Consider the following 20680-nt stretch of genomic DNA (forward strand, 5'->3'; position numbering starts at 1 on the left):
AGCAGTGTTCCCTCAGGTCACATTTCAGACGTCACCTCAACCACCTTTCCTACAGGAAAAAAGAGGCTGTCATGTAACTGCAGATACCAGGCTCTGTGCAGCAGCCTGGCATTGTGCAACTTTATTAGAAATCTCAAGGGCTGGCTACAATAAATCAAGCACTTAAGTTATCACAAGATTCAATTTAGCAGTTACACGAGATGCAGCTGAAAAGGTGTGAGCAGGTGTGATTGTTCTTTTCAACTCCAAATATCACAGTCAGGAATGCAGGGAAAGCCTTTAGTGAATGCTCAGCACCGAAGAGTTCTAGTTCTGTTCCCAAGGCAAACCTGCTCCAGTTCCATGGGCTTGAAATTGGAATATGAAGCTAAGACTAAATTTTCAGAAGCATAATCATCCCAAATAGCAGAAAATGAGAAAAGTTGTTTATACTGATTAGCAGAATGTAACAACAGACATCTTATAAAAATGAGCAGCCTTTTCAGCAACAGAAATAGTCACTAATTTGTTGCTGAGCTGGCCTTGATGCATCACTAACACATATGTGCCAGCTATATATTTAACAGTTACTATAGAAGAGATAGGAAAAGAGTAATGGCTTTCTTGCAGTCAAGTGAAAGCTTTACTCACTAAATAGATACCACACTTGTACTGAAACTATTCTTGTCCTTCAAACACATTTCAGTCAAAGTTAGAAGTTAAAGCCTCTTTTTTTTATTTCATTGCAATTCCATCCCATCTGCCCTTAGCTTTATCAGCTTATTTACCTTCATTACTCTAAGGCCACAGAGGGTTCAGACTCCTTGGTTACGTGAAAGTCGTGGTACAGACTTGTCAGGCATAAAAAGTTTGCAGTCTGCACAGCCACAGCAGGACAGCAGGAGAGAGAGAAGCATCCTGCCCGTGTCCCAGCCAGGGCTGAGGCTCAGCCCCATGCCCAGTGAAGTCACTCCCTTTTGCACCAAGCTGCCTCCCTCACTTCCCCAGTCCTCACATGTTCTGCTCTGGATGCTTTATTCTGTATTAAATCATGTTTTCTCCCTCACTTACTTCTCCTGCTTGTTGCTCCCTTAATTTTAACACACATAATTCCTGCATCTTTCCAACGCACACTTGGGCCTTCTTGAAGGTTGCCCAGAGAAGCTGTGGCTCCCCCATCCCTGGAAGTGTCCAAGGCCAGGTTGGATGAGGCTTGGAGCAACCTGGGCTAGAGGAAGGTGTCCCTGCCCATGGCAGGGGGTTGAAACAAGATGGGATTTAAGTCTCTCCCAACCCAACCCAAACCATTCTGTGATTCTATAAGTCCCAAGTTTTACTCTTCTCAAGAAGGATCTCTGTGCAGACAGCATGCTGCATCCTGGCACCACTTCCATGATTGGGTAGTCCTGAGGATGAAGGGAAGAGGGATGGCAAAGCTCACATCCTCCTTCCTAAGACAAGCTTTGCAAAGCCAGCAGCATCTTCACCTTGGAGGGAAACTTCCACCTGGGCCACAACTTTGTTATTTTGCTTGGTGCCGTGATGTGTGTTTGTGATTGTACCGTAGCAGGAGCACAGGGGGAGGGGGAAACCTCAGCGTTGCCATGAGGAGCTAACAGCAGCATCCCACAAGCTCACAGGATCATCTCCCATCCAGAAGGCAACAGGAAGGAGTGGGCAGAGGAATTTCTTTGGGATGACTGAACAACTTGTTTCGGGTACGTTGTCTTTGCCAGCCTGCACACCAAGGCTGCAGCTTCCCAGGGCCAGAATGCTGGCATTCAGGAGCTACCAGAAAGCAGCAGTATTTATGATAATCAGTCAGATTACATAAAAATATGGCACCTGGGTCCATCTGCTCTTTAAGCACCAGTCACCAAGATCAAAGCGAACGGATGTTTCTAGAATGCCAGTATTTCCATATGGAGATGGACAGTATATTCTTTTTAATTAAGCCTCAGGAGAAGAGCTGGTAAGCAGCTCTAAGCACAGCTGAAGAGCAGCACTGCTATTTCGCTTCTAAAAATCATCATCCATCACGCTGCTGCTCCCTGTAAAAGCATTATGCTCAGCCATAGCTAAACTCATAAAATCCTTAATGGAATCAGCACAAAATGCCTTGTGCCTCTGAGAGAATTCCTTTTCCAGGCTGGTTTGCTTATCCTTTCATTCAAATTTCACCAACACATTTATACTATTTTGCTTTATGAGTTTGAATCTAGCTGCTACATGTCACGCTCAGAAGTTTGTGAGGCTCAATGACACCAACCAGTGAGTAAACCTTATTATACAGAAACAAATTAGTGTTGCTTTTCCCTTAGCAATGCCAGCTTTGGGGGGAGTAGCTGCTGGTAACAGTTCAGTCCCCTATTTACAGAGCTCGATGAAGACATTGAAGGTACAACACACCTACTATGAAATGTATTCTTAGAAACCTCCTGCTGCCACCACAGCTACCACTCTGTGAAAATATTCCTTTCATGTACATGCAGCACATAACACTGACAGTCTGAGCCTGACCTGAAAACTTGCACACAAAGATGAACATTAAGGGGAGTTGGCGTGAAGCACTAAATGAAAATATGGGCTGAGTCAACTTAAAAAATTCACCGAGCTTTGGCATAATGGCACTTCCCTTCCCCACATCAGCTCTAAACTCATCAGTCAAGGTGGGATAATGCAAATTTGGAAGAAGGGCTCTCCCAGTGTGAGGGTCTCATAACAAGCATATGCCTGATGAGATAAAAATATTAAGTGACTTATCTCTGCCTCAAGCCTCTGAGAGGATGGCTACAGAGCCCAGAGCAGTGTTGTGGTACAGCCTTTTAAAAATGAGATGCAGCCAGAAGAAACTAAGCAGCAATGGACCCAGGGAACTATGATGCACTTCACTTCCTACATTTGGACCTTCATTACCAAAATTATGTGGTAGTTACCACAGACAAGAATCTCCCTGGCTGTGACAGGGGCTCATTTCAGCTTTCTTCTTCCTCATGTTCTATCCTTTCAGTCACTGGATTTCTCAGAAAGGAGCTGGCATCTTTTCTGATGGTGTTACAAATCCGTGTTGGTTGTACTTGCGGGGAAAGCACAGGGCAGCTTCTCAGCTGCTTGTGGAAGTGAAAGCCCCTCCGAGAATAGAGGTTAAATCCTCATGACAACCATATGGTTGTGGGAAATGACTTACAAGTATCTGAAGAGCAGGGAAGAGATTTCACAGGCAGGTCTGTCAGCTGTGACCATCCCATTCACAGAGGAGTCACTGATTCCCAGACAATTAAAAAGACAGCATTCAGGATTTCAGGGGAAAATGGACCAAAAAGACACAATTTTATGCTTCAATTTCTCACTCCACCAAGACTCAGTCCATTTCATTCAAGAGGTGTCTTCTTACTGTGTTCAAAAGTGTCTGAGGTAAGTTGTGACTACATAACTGACTGCTAAGAATGGCTGTTCTGGTGCACAGCTAGACTGAAGCTGGCAGGCCCCCTCCCAGCTAAGTTTGTGAGAAATGGGTATTGCCAACATCCAGAATGAAAAGGCAACTGCAGTCGGAAAGACAGGCTCATCAATGTGGATAACAGATGTGCTCTGGAAACAGGATCATTTCTCAGAAAGTTGAGAGTCTTTGAATACAGCCTGAGTAGTTTTACTTGCTAATCTGTTTTAAAAAGGGAAAGAAAGTAGTTCTGGTTAGGACAGGCCTGCCAGCCAGGTTTAAGCTACGCTGACCGCCACCAGAGCATTCCCATACAGTAGATCAGACTCTCTGCTCACACCTCTCCAGTATCTTTACAGAAGATAACACTGTTTCCTGACTCCCAAGAGCAAACATTCCTTCACTTAAAGGAATAAATTCCTGGCTCCTGTTGAAGCCAGGGCAGACTTCTACTTGGGACATTTCCTATGCATTGATTGTTCAGAAATTAATTTCTGGGGTCCCCCCAAGTCTCTCCTGATGAAAAAGCACAGCTGCACTACACGTCAGCTCTTCCAGGGAACACAACAGCACTCAAAACTCAAGCTAAAATCCAAATTTGGAAGAGAATGGAAGCAAGGAACAGGGTTGGAGGCTGAAGGAAAAGGTTTTCTTCTCGTGTAAGGACAGTGGAATGGTTTTGCTTGAACAGTGAAAACAAATTTCAAGTGTAGCATGAAAGCCCATCAGCTAATTACTTTTAGCTCCCAGTATCCCGTCCTGTCTTCCAATCTGATGCTTTAACAAACCATAACTGGTGCTCTCTCTCGTACCAAACCCGGCTGCTCTTTGAGCCTGACATTTCTGCTACTAAATGGGTAGAGGTTTGTGCTCTACTGCATCCCTACATCGATGATCCACGCAAGGGGACAATCTTCTGGTGCCAGTCAGAAATCTAGTGTTTAAGATGCAGGAATGCAGCACGCCTGGGTTTTCCTCATGAATTCTGCAAAGGGCACAGGCACAGAACGGTCTGGGGCACACCGGAGCATCCCTGCCCATGGCAGGGGGTTGGAGCAAGATGATCTTTAGGGTCCCTTCACACCCAAACCATTCTCTGATGATTCCATGACCTTTCCTGCATCTGCACTAGGCCGTGAAGCAGTTTCAGCTGTGACACCCCACGGCTGGGCACAACAAACCCCTGGCAGAGCACATTTAAATTTTCCTTTGTGGACTCAGTGGGGGTAACAATCCCAGCTACATCAAAGGAATGTCACACCCAGGTTTCCATCGGCTGCCCTGCAGGCCATGCCCCACATTAGGGATCAGGATGCAGCTCCATTGTGCTCCCTCATTGTGGCAGATGGCTTCTTGTGAAGGGCTGGGCAGCAAGTTCTCTGTGAGAGCCATCATTACAGACCATTATCAGCTTTCCTTCCCTCTTTGTGAACAGCTTTTTGAGATTCTGCTTCATAGCAAGTGTTAAATCGCACACTATGAATTTCCATAGGTCTGATGTGAGCAACTGCTCTGAGCCACAAGCTTGTTATCCATCATATGTCTGCAGTGCCATTGCCTCCTGCTCCATCATCTTGTGCCAAATGCCAGCGCTCAGTCCAAACACAACATTTTTCAAGCAGAACAGTGTGAATTACACTGGGTTTTTGTCCTGGAAAGGCTTTCCCCAGAAGCTACCTTTTGAATTTCGAATACTACGACTTGGTGGAGTCTGTCAGAAGCAGAAACTAAGCCCCGAGCAAGACTGCAACAGACACACGGCACAGAGAAACATATTGGGGAAGTCTGGTGTTTGCTCTCACACCTAAAAAACACTTCTTCATGCACCAGATTGGCGAAGATTGACATCGACAGCAGGAGTGGGGGGGAGAAGGGTGATGAAGAGAGCTGCACAGCTCTGAGGATATTCCCATTTCTCCATACTCTCATTTCCAGTGCAGTATGAGCCCTGAGTAAAGGTGAGCCTTACATTTTTCTGAACTCTCCGTCTGTTTTGCTTCCAAGTCCAAGAGCTTGTCTATCAGTACAAGGAGATCTGGGCTTACAGCTGGCATTCACACTAATCTGTTCCAGTGTTTCATTGCTCCAATACTATTTTCACAACCTCAGCCACCTTTATATTTCGTTCATCAACTTAGAAACACACCAAACTCACTGTCATCGTGGACAGGGGTACTTTTTACTTTTTTCAAGGGATTGACAAACCGCCAAGTCTGTTGGCTATGCGATCAATAGCTACCAGACAATCTGGGCAGATTGCACTCAAGATAAAGGATGAAATGTTAAAATATCTTCCAGTCAGGGTCTTGAGAAATGAACCTGGCATTTGTCTAGCTGTCTAGACAGCTGGGACAAAAAGAAGAAAAAAAAAAAAAGGCAAAGATTATCCCTTTGCATACGGTAAATCCTCTGGCTCCTTCTTTTGCATTTAACGGTTCTATGCGAGCTGATAATGGCCAAGGTGCTGGATAAATTGTACTTCATTACTGCCCTCTTTCTCACTTTGGGGGTTCAGCTTTCATAGCTGTGAGCATAATGAGGCCTCTAACACCACTGGAGTGCAGTTAAGGTTGCTGAGAGGCTGCACTAAGGGCTCAGAGGCTCAATCCGGGCTGCGTACCCGAGACAGTGCGGTGACAGGGACATGCAACTGTATCTATCAATTACTGATTAGGTTCCTGCTCACTTGATGTCATACTCATTTAGAAATCACTTACAGCTTCAGCTGGACCATGGAGGACCTATATCCTCTTCCAAGGCAGAGCTGACTCGATTAATTCCCAGGCAAACTTGTGAAAACATTTTACAGTTTATATTCCCATTTCTCTCTTGCAAGGCTCAGTTATTACATTATCATACCTTTTGTCAGAGCAATGGGTGGCTGATTGCCTTTAAGAACATCACTGCATTCATCCAGCCAGCCTGGATCATAATTATTTAGCTGTCCCAGTCAAAAGAACAAGATAATTAGGAACCAGAGGCCCGGTTCTAAAAGTCTTGAGGAAAAAAGTGCATTTCTCAAAGGACAGCACCTAATTAAACTCCTGTGGAGATCTTCATGTACAGTGCACTGTTTTCTCAGGGACCTGTTTTTAGAAGCAGGTTACTAAGCTGAGGCACCTCTCAGTGAGGCAGGAAGGGCTGAGTGCTGCTTCTTCTCAGAGTTTGCTGGTACCTGGGCAGCACCAGCCCCGTGCTGAGCCCGCTGCCTTCTTCAAGCCAGGCAGTCTCGTTAAATGACGTGCAGGGTTTGGTTCAGCACAAAAACCACACGGGGCTTTCCATGCTCAGGGCAGTGGTACTTGGATCAGGAGCAAGTTAGGGAAGAACCTTCTAGAAGCAGCTCCTTGATCCGGATGGCAGGATCCAGGCTGGTGCCCTCTGAAGCTGCAGTGGCCCACAGCATGTTAAGGAATGCAGTCAGCCCTTGGCCTCGCGGCGTGGGGGAATCCTGGCTTCAATACTGACACTAAATCACATTTATAGGGGTGGCAGCTTTACAGAACCTGGGTATCAGTTTGGAAAAGGCACCTGTGGAGGATTCAAGTACCACGAAGCATTAACATCTCTGGAAAGGATTCGACAGAAGCACAGATTTTTCTCTGCAAATCCCAGGCCATGCAGCAAATGGAAAGGATGAGTCATACTGACCTCCTACCCAGCATATTAAATATGTTCAGCCAGAGACTGAAAGCTCATTTCTTTTATCCATTCACCCCTTCAGCTGACAAGGTCAGTCAAATGTCACTGTATGCTTCATCAGACAGAATTAGTTTAGCAGAGTGCTGGAGTCTAAGTGTATACTTTTCATACAGTGCATGCTTTTCTCTTTGGATGTGGCTAGGGTTGTGTTTCCAGCAAATTAACACATCCTCCTAATTAGTGATGGCAAGCTGCACGTTGTGAAGTTTTAAACAGGCATGGCTGTCCGTTCCCTTGACCAATCCAAGTTAATCAGCCCCCAGCTTAACACTGTGACTGAGATACTGCCCTTGTGTTATAACCCCTTAGAAGTGCTCAGCGGTATTTCACTGCAGCACGAACCACCCGGCCAGATCACAGAACAGGTAAGTTCAGTCTGACAGCCCAGTTTGGCATGGCCAAAAGAAGCTGTCTAGCTAAGGACACAGAAAGACTCGCACCATGACACCCCCAGGCACAACCAGCTTCAGCTTACCTACAGTTTGTGGGATTTAGTAACTTACCTAAAAAATCTCTGCTCGAAACAACAACAAAAATAGACGCAGGTCTCCAGCTTGGCTTATCCTTCTGAGCTCTTCCCATTCCTGCCATTGGATAGACACACAATATTCAAATGCACATGGACTATTGACTTATGAAAATTAGCATAATGTTCTGTTCAATTCCCTGTTTGTGTTTGGTTGTTAAAGAATTCATGTCTCCACAGAACTACCCAACAGCTCATTTCAGAATGCAGAATTGTCTGAAGAGAGCTCATTACATGTGAAAACTAAGAGCAGGTAAACACAGGAGGTGACCACAGTGACAGATTGATCATCAATAGTGTAGGTTCCTATTTCCTCAGCCTAGTGCCCACATGAACCAACTGCACCTTGTAATTTCTAACAAAAAAAAAATTGGGGTTTCTTCAGTTGCTTTGCTGGGCTGCAGCGGTGGGGCTGCCAGTGCTAAGCAGATGAAATGTGACACCTGGTTAAAACCAACAAGAGCTTTCACTAAGTTTAGGTGTGTTTACAGAAAACTTTCTCTGGCCAAGTTTCAGCAGTCTCCAAATTGATTGCTTTCAGGCTTAAAATTGTGTTCTCCCGACAGACTTCCTTGCAAGAAAATCTACCCGTAAAAAAGCACCTAAGAATGTCAAACTCTCAAATAGCTTCTCCCGTTATTTTATTTCCCTTTTTTATTTTTGCAAGGATATTGTACAACCTGCAAGCAGTTTTCATGAGATGAGAAACTATTTGTCCCAGGGCAAGAGCTCATGAAATACTGGGATGTTTTCTTCCTTTCAGCTGAGAGAGTTGAAGTCTAAAGTCTAATTCACAGAGAAAACTATTTGCTTGTTAAGAGTTCATCATTAGCTTGGTTAGACCTGATCCAGTCAACTTTTAACACGTTTTTATTGTTTATTCTGAGCAGACAAATGGTGAATATCACCCCCAGGACTCTTCAGAAGGCAGCCTGATGAAAGACACTGGGACTGGTCATATCCACTGCCAGTAGGAATTCCAGAAACAGCAGGTTAAAATGATGGAAAGAGGCTGGCAGGACACAAAAGCTGCTCTTCCATCATAGCCATTATGCCAGGTTATTACAGTGGATCAGATGATTAATAAAGCCTGAGATCCAGGACAAACTCATAATTCTGCTACATCTTATTGCATCATGGATAAAACCAGGACTGAAAGTGGACCATTGCTTTATGCCAGTGTCAGTCACAAACCCCCACAATATCTCTGTTAACCTCAGATGCCAAATGACCTCTTCTTGGAGAATTAAGCTCTTTGGGGCAAAAAGTCCCATTGAACCACGTGCATAGTGAATTATTCTCCACCTTGTACCTCTCTGGCACCTTCTTTTATGTTAAACTTCTTGCAGAGCACACTTTGCCCATTGCTGGGATGATTTTTTTGTAGCAATGCCCTGTTTCTGTCACTGTTACCCAGGTACTTTGGGGCAGCTCAGGGAAACTTAGAGCACTTTTAGCAGGTTCAGCACAGTTCAGCAACAAGACAGATGCACTTCTATCTGATAGACATCTCAAATTGGGCTCTGCTTACAGTTCGGAACACTTTACAGTGTTTGCCCTTTTTACACAGAAAGAACCCTGGTGTCGCCCAGCTGTCCAGCAAAAGAAGGCAACTCCTCTCCCAACAGCAAATGCTTGCCCAGTGCTCTGTGCCAGTGGCCACAACAGGCCAGACTCCTTTCCCAGTGCATTCGTGTGCCAGGTGATCCATGAGGTGTGCAGTGTAGGAGCATAACCATCAGAACGCTGCAAGTTAATGTGCCATGGTTTGTCCTTGCCCCAAACTGACCAATTTATGGCATAGCTTTCACGTCTGTTTTGCTCTGAACACTTCCCAGAAATATCTGAAATCCCTTTGAAAGGTTTCTATGCACATTGTTTAGAGGAACCAACAACTTTACTACAGGTTAGTTTCGGTTACCGCAATAAGGGACGCTCCAAGTCACTCTAGGAATACTCACTCTTTCCATAGTAAAAGAATTGACTGTTTCAGGGGGAAATTTTTCTGGGAAGTGACTCTTCACTTCCCTGTATTTCTTTGCAGTGCTGTAATGCTGTTTTGGTTATGGAGTTACTTCACTCAGTCTGTCCAGGTTGTTTCCCCATTTTCACTCAGAGGCTCACTTCCTCTTGGCATTGTTTTCACAAGATTCAAGATGCAGAGTTACCACATGATGCTTTCTGTTTCAGAAGAACCTAAAAAAGAATAGGCTGCCATGAGAACTGTAACATCCAAGGGACCCCAGCCACAATCCTAGAGAAAAGATTGGGTTCTTCCCTCTGCTTGGAACAGCCAGTTTACTCCCAGAATGCAGAACTCAATGCAACTGTAACCTACTGAGGCCACTGATCCTGATAGGTGCACCCAGCCCAGGTAGAACTTTGACCCCTGTCCCCCAAAGATGGGGTCTGGGGCCATGAAATCAATTCCTTCCATCCATGTAAGTTATTCAGAATGGCATCAGATAGCCAAGTTTACAGGCAGGATTGGTACATCCTTGGAGTACGTTCTTAACTGAACTCACAAGTTTATTTAGACGTGAGAGCCATGAAGGAAAGTTCTTGATATGTGCAATTTAGCTTGGCATTGATAACCAGCATCCTGAAGCCCTTTTGCTTGAGATTTTTACCTCTGTTAACTCCAACTGACCATGGCCTGCACCCACAGGATTTATACCATTCCTAAAACCCAGTAATATTTATATCCTCTAGAGTATGAGACTTCTAACAAAAGTATTAGCTTCCAATTAAATCTGTTTCCCTTAAAGAACAAAGCATAAAGATGAAATTAGCTCTTGAGACTTGTGCCAAGTATTTCATGTTAGATAACTATTTGCCATCCAGGTTTCATGTTCTGCAAGGCAACAGCAATTCCAGGTCTGTTTGGCATGCATAGCTCCAGCAGATGTGCACATGTGCTTGTCAGCTGTACAAGGAATGATATTTCTTTCCTGTTTTCCAGGCTGAGACACAGAACCACTACTGCAATAGTTTATCTCAGCTTTCAGAGCACTCTACCCGAGGCTGCAGGTATCCCTCCCCCCAAATTCTTCAGGGAATACTTAAAAGTCTGCTACACCTTTTTTAAATCAAGTAGTGAAGAGATAAAACACAAATAAACATTTATAGCTCTCAAGACAGTACACCTGCAGTGCTGCTACCGGAGACCACAGCAGAATTTTTTTCAGTGGCTTTATTAAATTTTACGATGGTTGATTTGACTTGAAACATTTCTGGTGCAACCAAGACTCTGCAGCCTTGTCTGGAGCAGTGAGGAGACTGCAGTGGTAGCTCTAAACACTTCCCACACAGGTCATCAAAATTCAGCTGAGGGCCCAAGGATAGTGAGGCAGTCGAACTTGTGACAGCTCAGGTGATTGAACAGGAGCAAGTAGGAATCCATGCCATACTTTCATCTTCCTTCATCCAGCCTACTCTTGGGAAAACTAGAGCCAAACTCCCCTGTTTTTTGACCCTTGAGACCTGGGTCAGTAGCAGGCTCTTGCATTCTGTATTGAACTGAGGCCAAAGGGCAGGGACATGCCTCCATCCCAGTTCCCTGCCTGCAAAATGCAGCTCCATCATGCCTGTACTTTCCTGAAGTCGGTTGAGTTCAAGGAGACCTAAGTCTACATTTTATCTTGCATTTCAAAGTAGTGACACAAGTTGAAGCTGTAGACAAAGCTGAGGCTAAGCTTTGAGGCGTTTCAGCTTCGCAGGCTTTGAAAGCAAAGCATTCCACACTGCAGATCCGAGGTGCTTCCGCTGCCTCAGGAACGCTTTCAGGGACACTGGAGCTGTCCTAAAAGTAAGAACTTCGCTTTCTTTGAAGAGTGTTGCAACTCAGTCTTTTGACTTTAAATGAAGTGTTGTGCTTAAAATACCCAAGGCCTCTTTTGAAAGCTACTGAACCACACTTGACCTCTCTTTTCAACACTGTCCACCTTCAGATGTGGGCCAAGGGACCAGCTTGTCCCGCTCCAGGTGTCAGGAAAGCTATAACAAATAACTCAAGGGCAGCAGAAGGGATGTAAGCAGCCTCTACAAAGCAGAGGAAATGTTTTTCCATCAGACAAAATACATCTGAGCCCATACATCTCAGTCCTGGCACCGGTCTGCAGCTGATTATTTTGGGGGAAAAAAAATCTGTATTAATCTTTGGTAACAGAAGGCTTGAAAATCTCATCCTCCAGCTTGCTTCAATATTGCACATGAGCTAATGAGCCTCAAGAATGCTGCTGAGGGGCTAGAACTGGATGTAAAAGAAATTATGTGATGAGTATTGAAGAGGGGGATATAAATTATGCAGGGGAGGATTCACTGTAACTTCCAGTCAATTCCAGCCATGTGAAGAAGAGCTCTTCACACAGGATTCCTGGCCTTTGCTGGAAATTATGTGGACTGAATTGGTCTGCAGTGATGTCAGATGTATACCTCAGGCTGAGCACCTTGAGTAGGAGCAAGTACTCTCCCCAAACTGCAGCATTTCAGAAGACTCTTCCCCACTGACCAGGGCAGGTAGCCAGCAGCTCCCAGGCTGAGCTCTGTACCAGCTCCTGGCCTTAGCTCCACATTTCTCAGTAAGCTGGAAGCAAGTGCAGCTGACACAGTTCAGGTCCAGGAAATCCCAAAGGAATCATCACGGGAACTGCAATGCCAAAACAAGGTTCCTCTGCAATTCACACAGTCAGTAGCTAAGCACATGAATATTTGCTCAAACCTCTTTTTCTTTAATAAAGCAGTGACATCAATAGGTTTTACAGCAGTCTCCTGCTCTCTCTGCTGAAGATGTCTGATTTAGATACCCTTAGTTCCACCAAAAGTTGTCTCTTTGTCAGGCAGTTAGTGCTAAAAACTCTCCCTGTCTCTAATAATCGCTGAACACTCTCCAGGAGCCTCATGGTGTTCAAATTATTATTGGGCATCAAGTTTCAATTCACTATACTTGTTCTCAAATTCTTTTTTCTTTTTTTTTTTTTGCAAGTGGATGGAAAGTTACACCGCAATGAAGTATCACACCCAGCTTAATAAAAACAACCCCAAGCTTCATTTTGTAGTGTGATAACGGGTCTGCAATGGGTACACAGGAAAGAGATTTTCCAGTTCAGTCTGTACTTAGAAGCAGGCAATTGATGAGCAGGGTCCCATGGTGCTCTGGTGCTATGGAATATAAGTCTGGGCACCATAAGAAGATTGTTCAAAGCTTAGAATCCCAGAGAACATGTTTTTTTATGTTAATGTTATGATACATAGCTGGTGAAGGGCTTTTGAACTGCAATTAATTACTGCAGAGGGAATAGCCTGGCTTTGGCAGCTGGGAACATTTCCAGACTTCACCATTAAGCCCAGTTTATGAACAGAACTAGGTCAGACAAACCTGGTCAAACCATGAGCAAAATGGGATGGTGGAAGTGTGCCAGGAGCCCTTCCTTGTCTCCAGACAAAGAGCCCATGGGGTTTTATTACATTTTTATGAGGAAGCTGCAGCTACAGGAAGGGGGCATACAAGGTGATGCATACAAGCAGTGAGTAGGAGAGCCTTTCCAGGGAATTCTTGCCGGGATCTGCGCACAGCCCGCACTGCAGACAGCCCCGTCTCTGCCACGCGCCTTGAGCTGTGTGAGTGTGAGTTGTTATCAGCGAGCTGTTAAGCAGCTCAAAGGACTGACACGGACACAGAGTAAATCCCCCCAGTTTCTATGGTGACCGTGTCCTAGATGCCAGCCCTTTGGAGACCCCCTTCTGACACAGCACTGCTCAGGAATACTGCCCACAGGGGCAAGGGGCTGGCTGGGCTGCACGTCAGCCTTGGGGGGAATTCCTTACATGGGAAAGCTGAAAGGCTGGAGTTACTACACCAGGAAAATCTCACTGATTTTGGAGTTAGAAGCTGCAAAGAAAGGCAAATTCAAGTGATGCTGGTGTCAAATACACACTCAAATAAACACATTCAGTAGAAAACTCAGACCTGTGTGTAACAAGCAGCAGGGCTGTACTCCAGGTGTTGCCACAGGGAGTCCATAACCATCCTGAGAGGCACTGAAGTGAACAATTCTACAAAGCCACCATATCTTCCCACAGAATCTGGTGTTGGTGACAGCACTCTTCTTCTTGGGCAGGCTACCTGTTGCACAGCTGTAGCAGAGTGCTTGTTATTCTCTTCCCCGTGCTCAGCAGGAGCAGGGCAGGGCCCATCCCCTGTGCTGGCCCTGCTGAGGCCCTTCGAGGGCTGTGTCCAGCCCTGGGCACTCACAGCCAGAGGGACATTGAGGGGCTGGAGTGTGGCCAAGGAAGGGGCTGGAGCCCCAGGAGCGGCTGAGGGAGCTGGGAAAGGGGCTCAGCCTGGAGCAAAGGAGGCTCAGGGGGGACCTTGTGGCTCTGCACAAGTCCCTGACAGGAGGGGGCAGCCGGGGGGGAAATCGGGCTCTGCTGCCAGGGAACAGGGACAGGAGGAGAGGGAACGGCCTCGGGCTGGGCCAGGGGAGGGGCAGGGTGGATATTGGGGGAATTTCTTCATGGAAAGGGTGGTCAGGCATTGGAAGAAGCTGCCCAGGAGGTTTGGAGTGCCCATCACTGGAGGTGGCACTCAGTGCTCTGGGCTGGGTGACAGTCAAAGGTTGGACTCCATGATCTTGGAGGTCTTTTCCAGCCTCAATGATTCTGTGATTCTAAGAAGCTACAGTCTACTGCTGGCTGTTTTTGTAATGTCTGCACTCATATGCACAAGTGTCAAGGGCAAAAAAATAGGATTTCTCCTCTGCAATGCAGGGAAGTACCATGACCAGCCCCGACTACCATCCTCAGATTAGTTTTCATGCTCTTTTGCATCCCTGCACTGATCAGTAACAGCTCACACTCCTCTTAACACCAAAGAAGATGTTTTGTTTTCTTACCAGACAAATGATTTCAAGTTGCTATTTGAACTGTGCGATCTGTCACCACAAATCTGCCAGTTCCACAATGTCTTGCTCCTAAAATAAGTCACGTGGGACATTCACCAGCAAGACCTTGTTGTTTTGACTTCATTGTATCAATTTCTTATCCTGTTTCTTCATTCCTTATCGCTGGATGCCACAGCATTATGCACAGAACATGTTATTAAATGTTAAGGTAATTGTTCTAAAAGATGAGTTTGAACTAATCTATAGTCACCTCTCCCATGGTTTTCCTGCATTAAATCAATAGCCTGTGCCTGAAAGTTCCAAGGTATCAACTGAGCCCACGGTATTCCATAACATTTCAAGCCCTGTCAGCATGCCACAGCTGAAGTGAGACCTAAGCTTAACATGGAATTATGTGGTGAATCAAATATTGATTCTCCGTCAAGAAAGTGACAACAGCAACAAGCTTAGAGACACTTTCAGTGTAATCATATTTAGCCATGATAAGAGCTCAATAAAGTGCTGAGCATCTTGGAGCTGGCATATGAAGCTGTCACTGGATTTGCTCTGCTATAAAATTCAGGATGTGAACTGAACCCTGACTCGGGGGTACCAACTGAACAATTTTTTAATGTTGTGTATGATTTGAATCTTTGCTGCAATGAAGCTGTCTAAGCTTTGGGTAGCTCAGGTAGAACTTAGGACCTAAAACCTGCTTTGTGTGAAGAAGCCATTTCTTTTCACTGAAAACTCTTTAAAGGTAGAGCACAGACATTCATCAGCCTTATCAAAGCCACAGCACAGCTCCAGATCTGAACGACGACTTTGGTTTTACGAAGATAGCAGTTCTGCAAATCTGTAAATGTTGTAAATGGTTTTACAGTGAAACTTAGATCAACAAGGAGCCAAAACTCGGGCAGTTTAAAAGATGGCTCATTTTAACATTTCAGAAAGTTTCAGGTTAGTGGAAATCCAAGTCCCTGGGGCTAGAGTTGAGAAGTGACTCTCGGATTCCTTTCCCCATATGGTGAACACACAGAGTTATTGCTGCCTCACTGTTCTGCAGCTCCATGCTGGTACGCAGCTCACTTCTGACCAGAAGACCCTTTAAGCAGGATAATTTGACCTTGCAGCAGAGATTTAATCTGTGCTCCCACCTCCAGAAAAGCAGGTTGCTTTTGCCATCCCACCTTTTTTCAGGCAGGTTGGGGACAGAACAGCATTTTCCCAGTTATGACAGGAGCACTGGGGAATGAGCTGCAGCTCTGACAGCCGCTTGTTGTTGCTACTCCATAATTAGTATTGTTTGAACTAGTTGGCATTTCTCCTGGAACAGATTTCACACTCGCTGAATGAGGTTAATTCATTAGTTACATTTGTTTCAAAGCCTCTTGAGCAATCTAATCACTCTGTAATAGTAACTGACTGACCCAAATATTTACCCAGTAAAATAACAGAATTTCATCCCAATTTGAAGCTTAACCTATTTAAGGTTTTATATTCACTGAAAAGTACGAGGAAGATAATTCAGGAAAACTTGATGTTTCCATATCTGCTTCTCATATGGGTTTGATTTCAGTCTTTATAGCAATATCAGTATTAGTAGGGACAAAGAGGCATCTCTAACACTCCATCTCCTGTGTTTTTCCAGATACTCCCTGCCTATTAAACAAAACACTGCTCACACCAACAGTAATCCCAGGAACAGCCAGGCTTTAAGATTGTGAACAGACACAGAAACAGTCCCAGTTAAGAGAAATGTTGCTGACAAGCATCAGCTAGGATTTCTCTTATAGCTTCTCCTGGATGATGCAGGAGTCCTCATGTTCTCAGTTTTCTTAGCTAATCCCTTTCCTGTTAGGTCTACAAATGAGTCTGTGTCAAGCTGTCTGTGATGTTTAATTTATGTTAAATTCAGGCACAGGTCAGGATAGGATGCTTGAATACTTTAAAAACTTTTTTCCCCCTCCAATCAACACTTCAGCTACTGGATTAGTAACTATAAGCTAGTGCTGCCTAATTCCCATTTCAGCAGCCAGGAAAGCTCCTCCACATCCCAACAAAGCATTAGGGGAAGGTACAGTCAGCATTTAAATGAAATTCCACGAGAGTTCTCCATTTCCGAGATCTCTGTTTAAACATCACCTTATAATGGCTCGTGAACTCTGCCTGCAACATCTCCGTGGAGCTTTGGTACAGTCATATTTCCACTAAGGTGGACACGTCCAGGCTCAGTTCCAAAAGCAAAATGTCATTGTCCCTATGCCTCGGGTCCAAGTGCATCAGCTGTGACTCCTCAAAATTCGTTCCTACATTTTCTGCAGAGATTGGTGGACAGACTGGGAGCAGCACAAAGTGGATAAGCCCTGTCATGTGACGGGAGATAGAACTGTTGGAGATGTTGATTCAGTGCTGCTTTCCAGTTACTGATACCTCCAGGAACAAGGCACCAAAAGCAGAAGGAAACCATCCAGACTGGCTTTCTGTAGGCAGGGGAATGAGTGGATTTGCCAGATGGGGAGGAGGAGGAGGAAGCCAGCACAGATGGAACTTTGTTAGAGACCTAAGCACGGAACCAGCTGCGTGGGAGAGCGGTGGGAAGCTTCACCCCTGGCAAGCTTTCACCCTCAGAAAGGAAAACCAGTTCCAGAAGGCTAACCCACACTGGGACCACTCTGCCTGCTTTACTTACAGCCCATCAGCCCCTCCATACCTGTAAAATTGTCTGGGACTCATGGCCTCCCCAGATGAGCATGTTCATCTTGCCTTTGACAAAACCAGACCCAAAAAAGCTGCGAAGTGCCTGAGTTACCCCTGCTCCCAGACCAAAGAAAAACAAACCTAAATTCCTTACTGCTCACAGCAGCAGTGCCCGAGTCATTCCCTGCCAGTTCACATTAAAGGTTTGGTGGAATGCTTCAGGTGCCAGACCCTCCAGAACAGAGCTGGAGAGCAAGGAGAGGTATCCAGTATCTCTCTGTGCACTAGCAGCATTTCAGGCTAATCTCAGCTGCAAGCACAAGCAAAATACCAGTTATTGTTAAGGACTTCTTACAAGAGAAATCCACATAAGCTGCAACAGTAGCTTATATTTTGCTGTGATTTTACAAAGCTTACACGAAAGGTATTATGTAGTAAAAAAATCAGGGCAGCAAAAGCTTCACAGGAGGACTATAGATGAAAATATTAAGAAAAGGCTTTATATTAACACAGGGTTTTAATGCTTCAGCTATTTGTGTGCAGTAGTCGCATTCATTTACAGCTGAGACTACTCTGGGAGTTGTTTTCCATGAATTTTAGGGCTGGAAGAACACAAAGCATATGGCAGCAGTGGAAACAATCAGCCCCACATACAGCAGAGGCTGTTGCCTGACTCTTGGCTCTGCTGCTTGTTTTGGCATTTTCTGAAAGACAAGAAATGTGAGGTAGTGTCTCTGCTCCAGATCAGGACACAGGGAGGAAAAGGGGAGAATTACAGCTTGCATCCCGATTTCTACATACATGTAGCTTTTTCAAATACTTTAAGGTAAATGAAAGCAAAAATCCTCTTATGTTTCACAAATTTTTATCAGCATCATTAATACCCTGAGTGGCAATTGCTAGTGGAAACAGGGACTATATTCTTCCTGCCTTCTTTAATTTTTTCTTTAGCCACCCAAGACTTTCCTACTAGGATTAGAAAATAAAAACAAGAAAGCTGACAAAAATGATACCAATTTCTGTTGAGAAGGAAGAGGGGAGAAGACACAGGTATCTATGACCGTATGCCCCTGAACTGTTCAAATGAGCAGAAGACAACTCTTGCAGCAGACAGCAACCAATCCAAAAACTCAATCTCATATCACAGCTTGATTTGTCACCTCTATAGTTCTTTTTTTTTTTGGGGGGGGTTAGGGGTATGAACCATCACATCAAGAGTGGTTTGGGTTGGAAGGGAGCTTAAAGCTCATTCCATCCCACCCCCTGCCACGGGCAGGGATGCCTCCCACTGTCCCAGGCTGCTCCAAGCCCCAATGTCCCACCTGGCCTTGGGCACTGCCAGGGATCCAGGGGCAGCCCCAGCTGCTCTGGGCACCCTGTGCCAGGGCCTGCCCACCCTCACAGGGAACAATTTCTTCCCAATATCCAATCTAAATCTACCCTTTTTCAGCTTAACACCATTTAGCCTTGTCCTATCCCAATGCCCAAATGTGTTAAGTTTTTGAAAACCTTTACCTCTTCTGTCCTTCCCATCATTCCAAGTAGCCAACACTCAAGAAAAAGATGACCCCAAATGATATTTTCAAAACACAAAAATGCAGTTGCAGGTAAGATCAAATAAACAACTGCACAGGGAAAGGAGCATGGCTGCTTCTCAGCCCTGCCAGGCCAGAGCTCTATACCCAAATAAAGACATTTGGGGGTGGGAATTATCGAAATTACTCTCTTCCTTGCCATGGTATATGTCAGTAGAATGAATGGATATGGTTTTCCTGAGGATACCCTATACCAAGTTGTCCTTATGCTGTTTCCTGTATCAAAGTTTGCTCCACAGTTTCACAGCTTTGGAGCTTAAATCCATAGAATATCGATCCTAAAAATGGATTAATCGAGGTCAATGCCTGGCAGTGCACAGCTGGCTTGCAAATGGTATTGCTAATAACCCTTGTTTATGCAGTGACAACAGTGCTTCATTACTCCCTGAGATAAATGTTTCTGACAAGTCATAGAATTATAGGATGGTTTGAGTTGGAAGGAACCTTAAGGATCAGCCAATTCCACCCTCTGCCATGGGCAGGGACACCTTCCACTGGACCAGGGCGCTCCAAGCGACACTTCCAGGGATGGGGCTGCCATTCCACGCGTGAACGGCGCACTTTGGGCACAGATCTCCTACTTTCATCACTTTCAGGGCTCCAGCGGCTGCGAGGACCGGATTTACGGTGAGGGGCTCCATCCTTCCCTGCGGGGGGAGCGCTTTAGGGTGCTCGTGGGGGCGGGCCCCGCGTCCCCGGTGCAGGGCAGGGGAGAGGGGCGGCTCCGGGGCGGCTCCGGTGTCCCTGAGGGGACGCGGAGCGGCCCGACCCCGACTCTCCCTCAGCGCCTCCCTGCAGGACTACATTTCCCAGCGTGCCCGGGGGGCGTGCGGGGGCCAGCGCGGGGCCTGCGCGGTGACCTCACCCGGGGGGCGTGGCCTGCGCCAGCGTGAAGCGGGGCGAGCGGAGAAGGACGCGGGGCGAGCGCGCGGGAGGGCGCGAGGCCGCGGCGGGGCCCGGCCATTGGCTGCCGCGGGGGCGCGCGCGTGCGGGGGGGCCCGGCCATTGGCGGGGGGGCGGGCCGGCCCCGGGGGGGGGGGGAGGGGACGGGACGGCAGGAGCGGGACCGGGACCGGGAGCCGTGAGCGGCTGAGGAGGCGGCGGGACCGGGAGCAGGACCGCGACCAGGAGCGGGTCCTTCCTCCCGCCCTCCATGGGGCCGGGGGCGGCCCTGCCCCGCCCCGCCGCCGCCGTTGTGAAGTGACAGCGCGCTGCGAGGCCAAGGCGCTGTTGCCGGCCCGGCACGGGGCGGGGGGGCTGTCCGGTGAGTGAGGCGGCGGCGGCGGCCCGGGCTCGCCCCCGCCGCCGCCCGGGGGTCTCAGCGTGAAGGGGTCGGAGCGGAGCGGCTGCGCCATGAACTACCAGCAGCAGCTGGCGAACTCGGCAGCCATCCGGGCCGAGATCCAGCGCTTCGAGTCGGTGCACCCCAACATCTACTCCATCTACGAGCTGCTGGAGCGGGTGGAAGAGCCCGTGCTGCAGAACCAGATCCGCGAGCATGTCATCGCCATCGAAGGTGAGACGGCGGCCCCGGCACGGCGGGGAGAGGGAGCGAGCGGCGGGGGGGTGCCCCAAAACCTCCTCCAGCCCATGGCCCTGCGCCCCTCAAAACCTCCTCCAGCCTGTGGCCCCCTCCAAAGCCTCCCCACCCCATTGCCTTGCGACCCCCAAACCTCCTCCAGCCCACGGCTGTGCTCCCCCGCACCTATGTCCGCCAGCCCTGTTCCCCGTCTCAAGCCTCCCCCAGCCCGTGGCTCTGTTTATTTTCCCCCCTCCCAAACCTCCCCCAGCCCATGGCTCTGTTTATTTTCCCCCCTCCCCAACCTCCCCCAGCCCATGGCTCTGTTTATGCCCCCCC

The 20680-nt window shown here is 46.9% G+C and overlaps 1 protein-coding gene across 6 annotated transcripts in view; it reads left to right on the forward strand.

Moving 5' to 3' along the window:
* Positions 1–19857: 19857 nt before the first annotated feature.
* Positions 19858–20680, forward strand: part of AGAP1 (ArfGAP with GTPase domain, ankyrin repeat and PH domain 1) — a 313696-nt gene continuing 312873 nt past the window's right edge. For 3 of the 6 annotated variants that reach the window (XM_042035327.1, XM_042035328.1, XM_042035329.1), the window contains exon 1: positions 19860–20338. In XM_042035327.1, the coding sequence (XP_041891261.1) occupies positions 20176–20338 (163 nt within the window). In that variant the 5' untranslated portion in view covers positions 19860–20175. Of the gene's footprint in view, positions 20339–20680 lie in introns of all 6 variants that reach the window. The other 3 variants (XM_042035324.1, XM_042035325.1, XM_042035331.1) reach the window with 2 other exon arrangements.

The sequence above is a fragment of the Corvus kubaryi genome, unplaced genomic scaffold, assembly GCF_017639235.1.
Source record: "Corvus kubaryi isolate FWS band 111438036 unplaced genomic scaffold, C.kubaryi_AGA036_p1.0 37383, whole genome shotgun sequence".
Taxonomy (NCBI): Eukaryota; Metazoa; Chordata; class Aves; order Passeriformes; family Corvidae; genus Corvus; species Corvus kubaryi.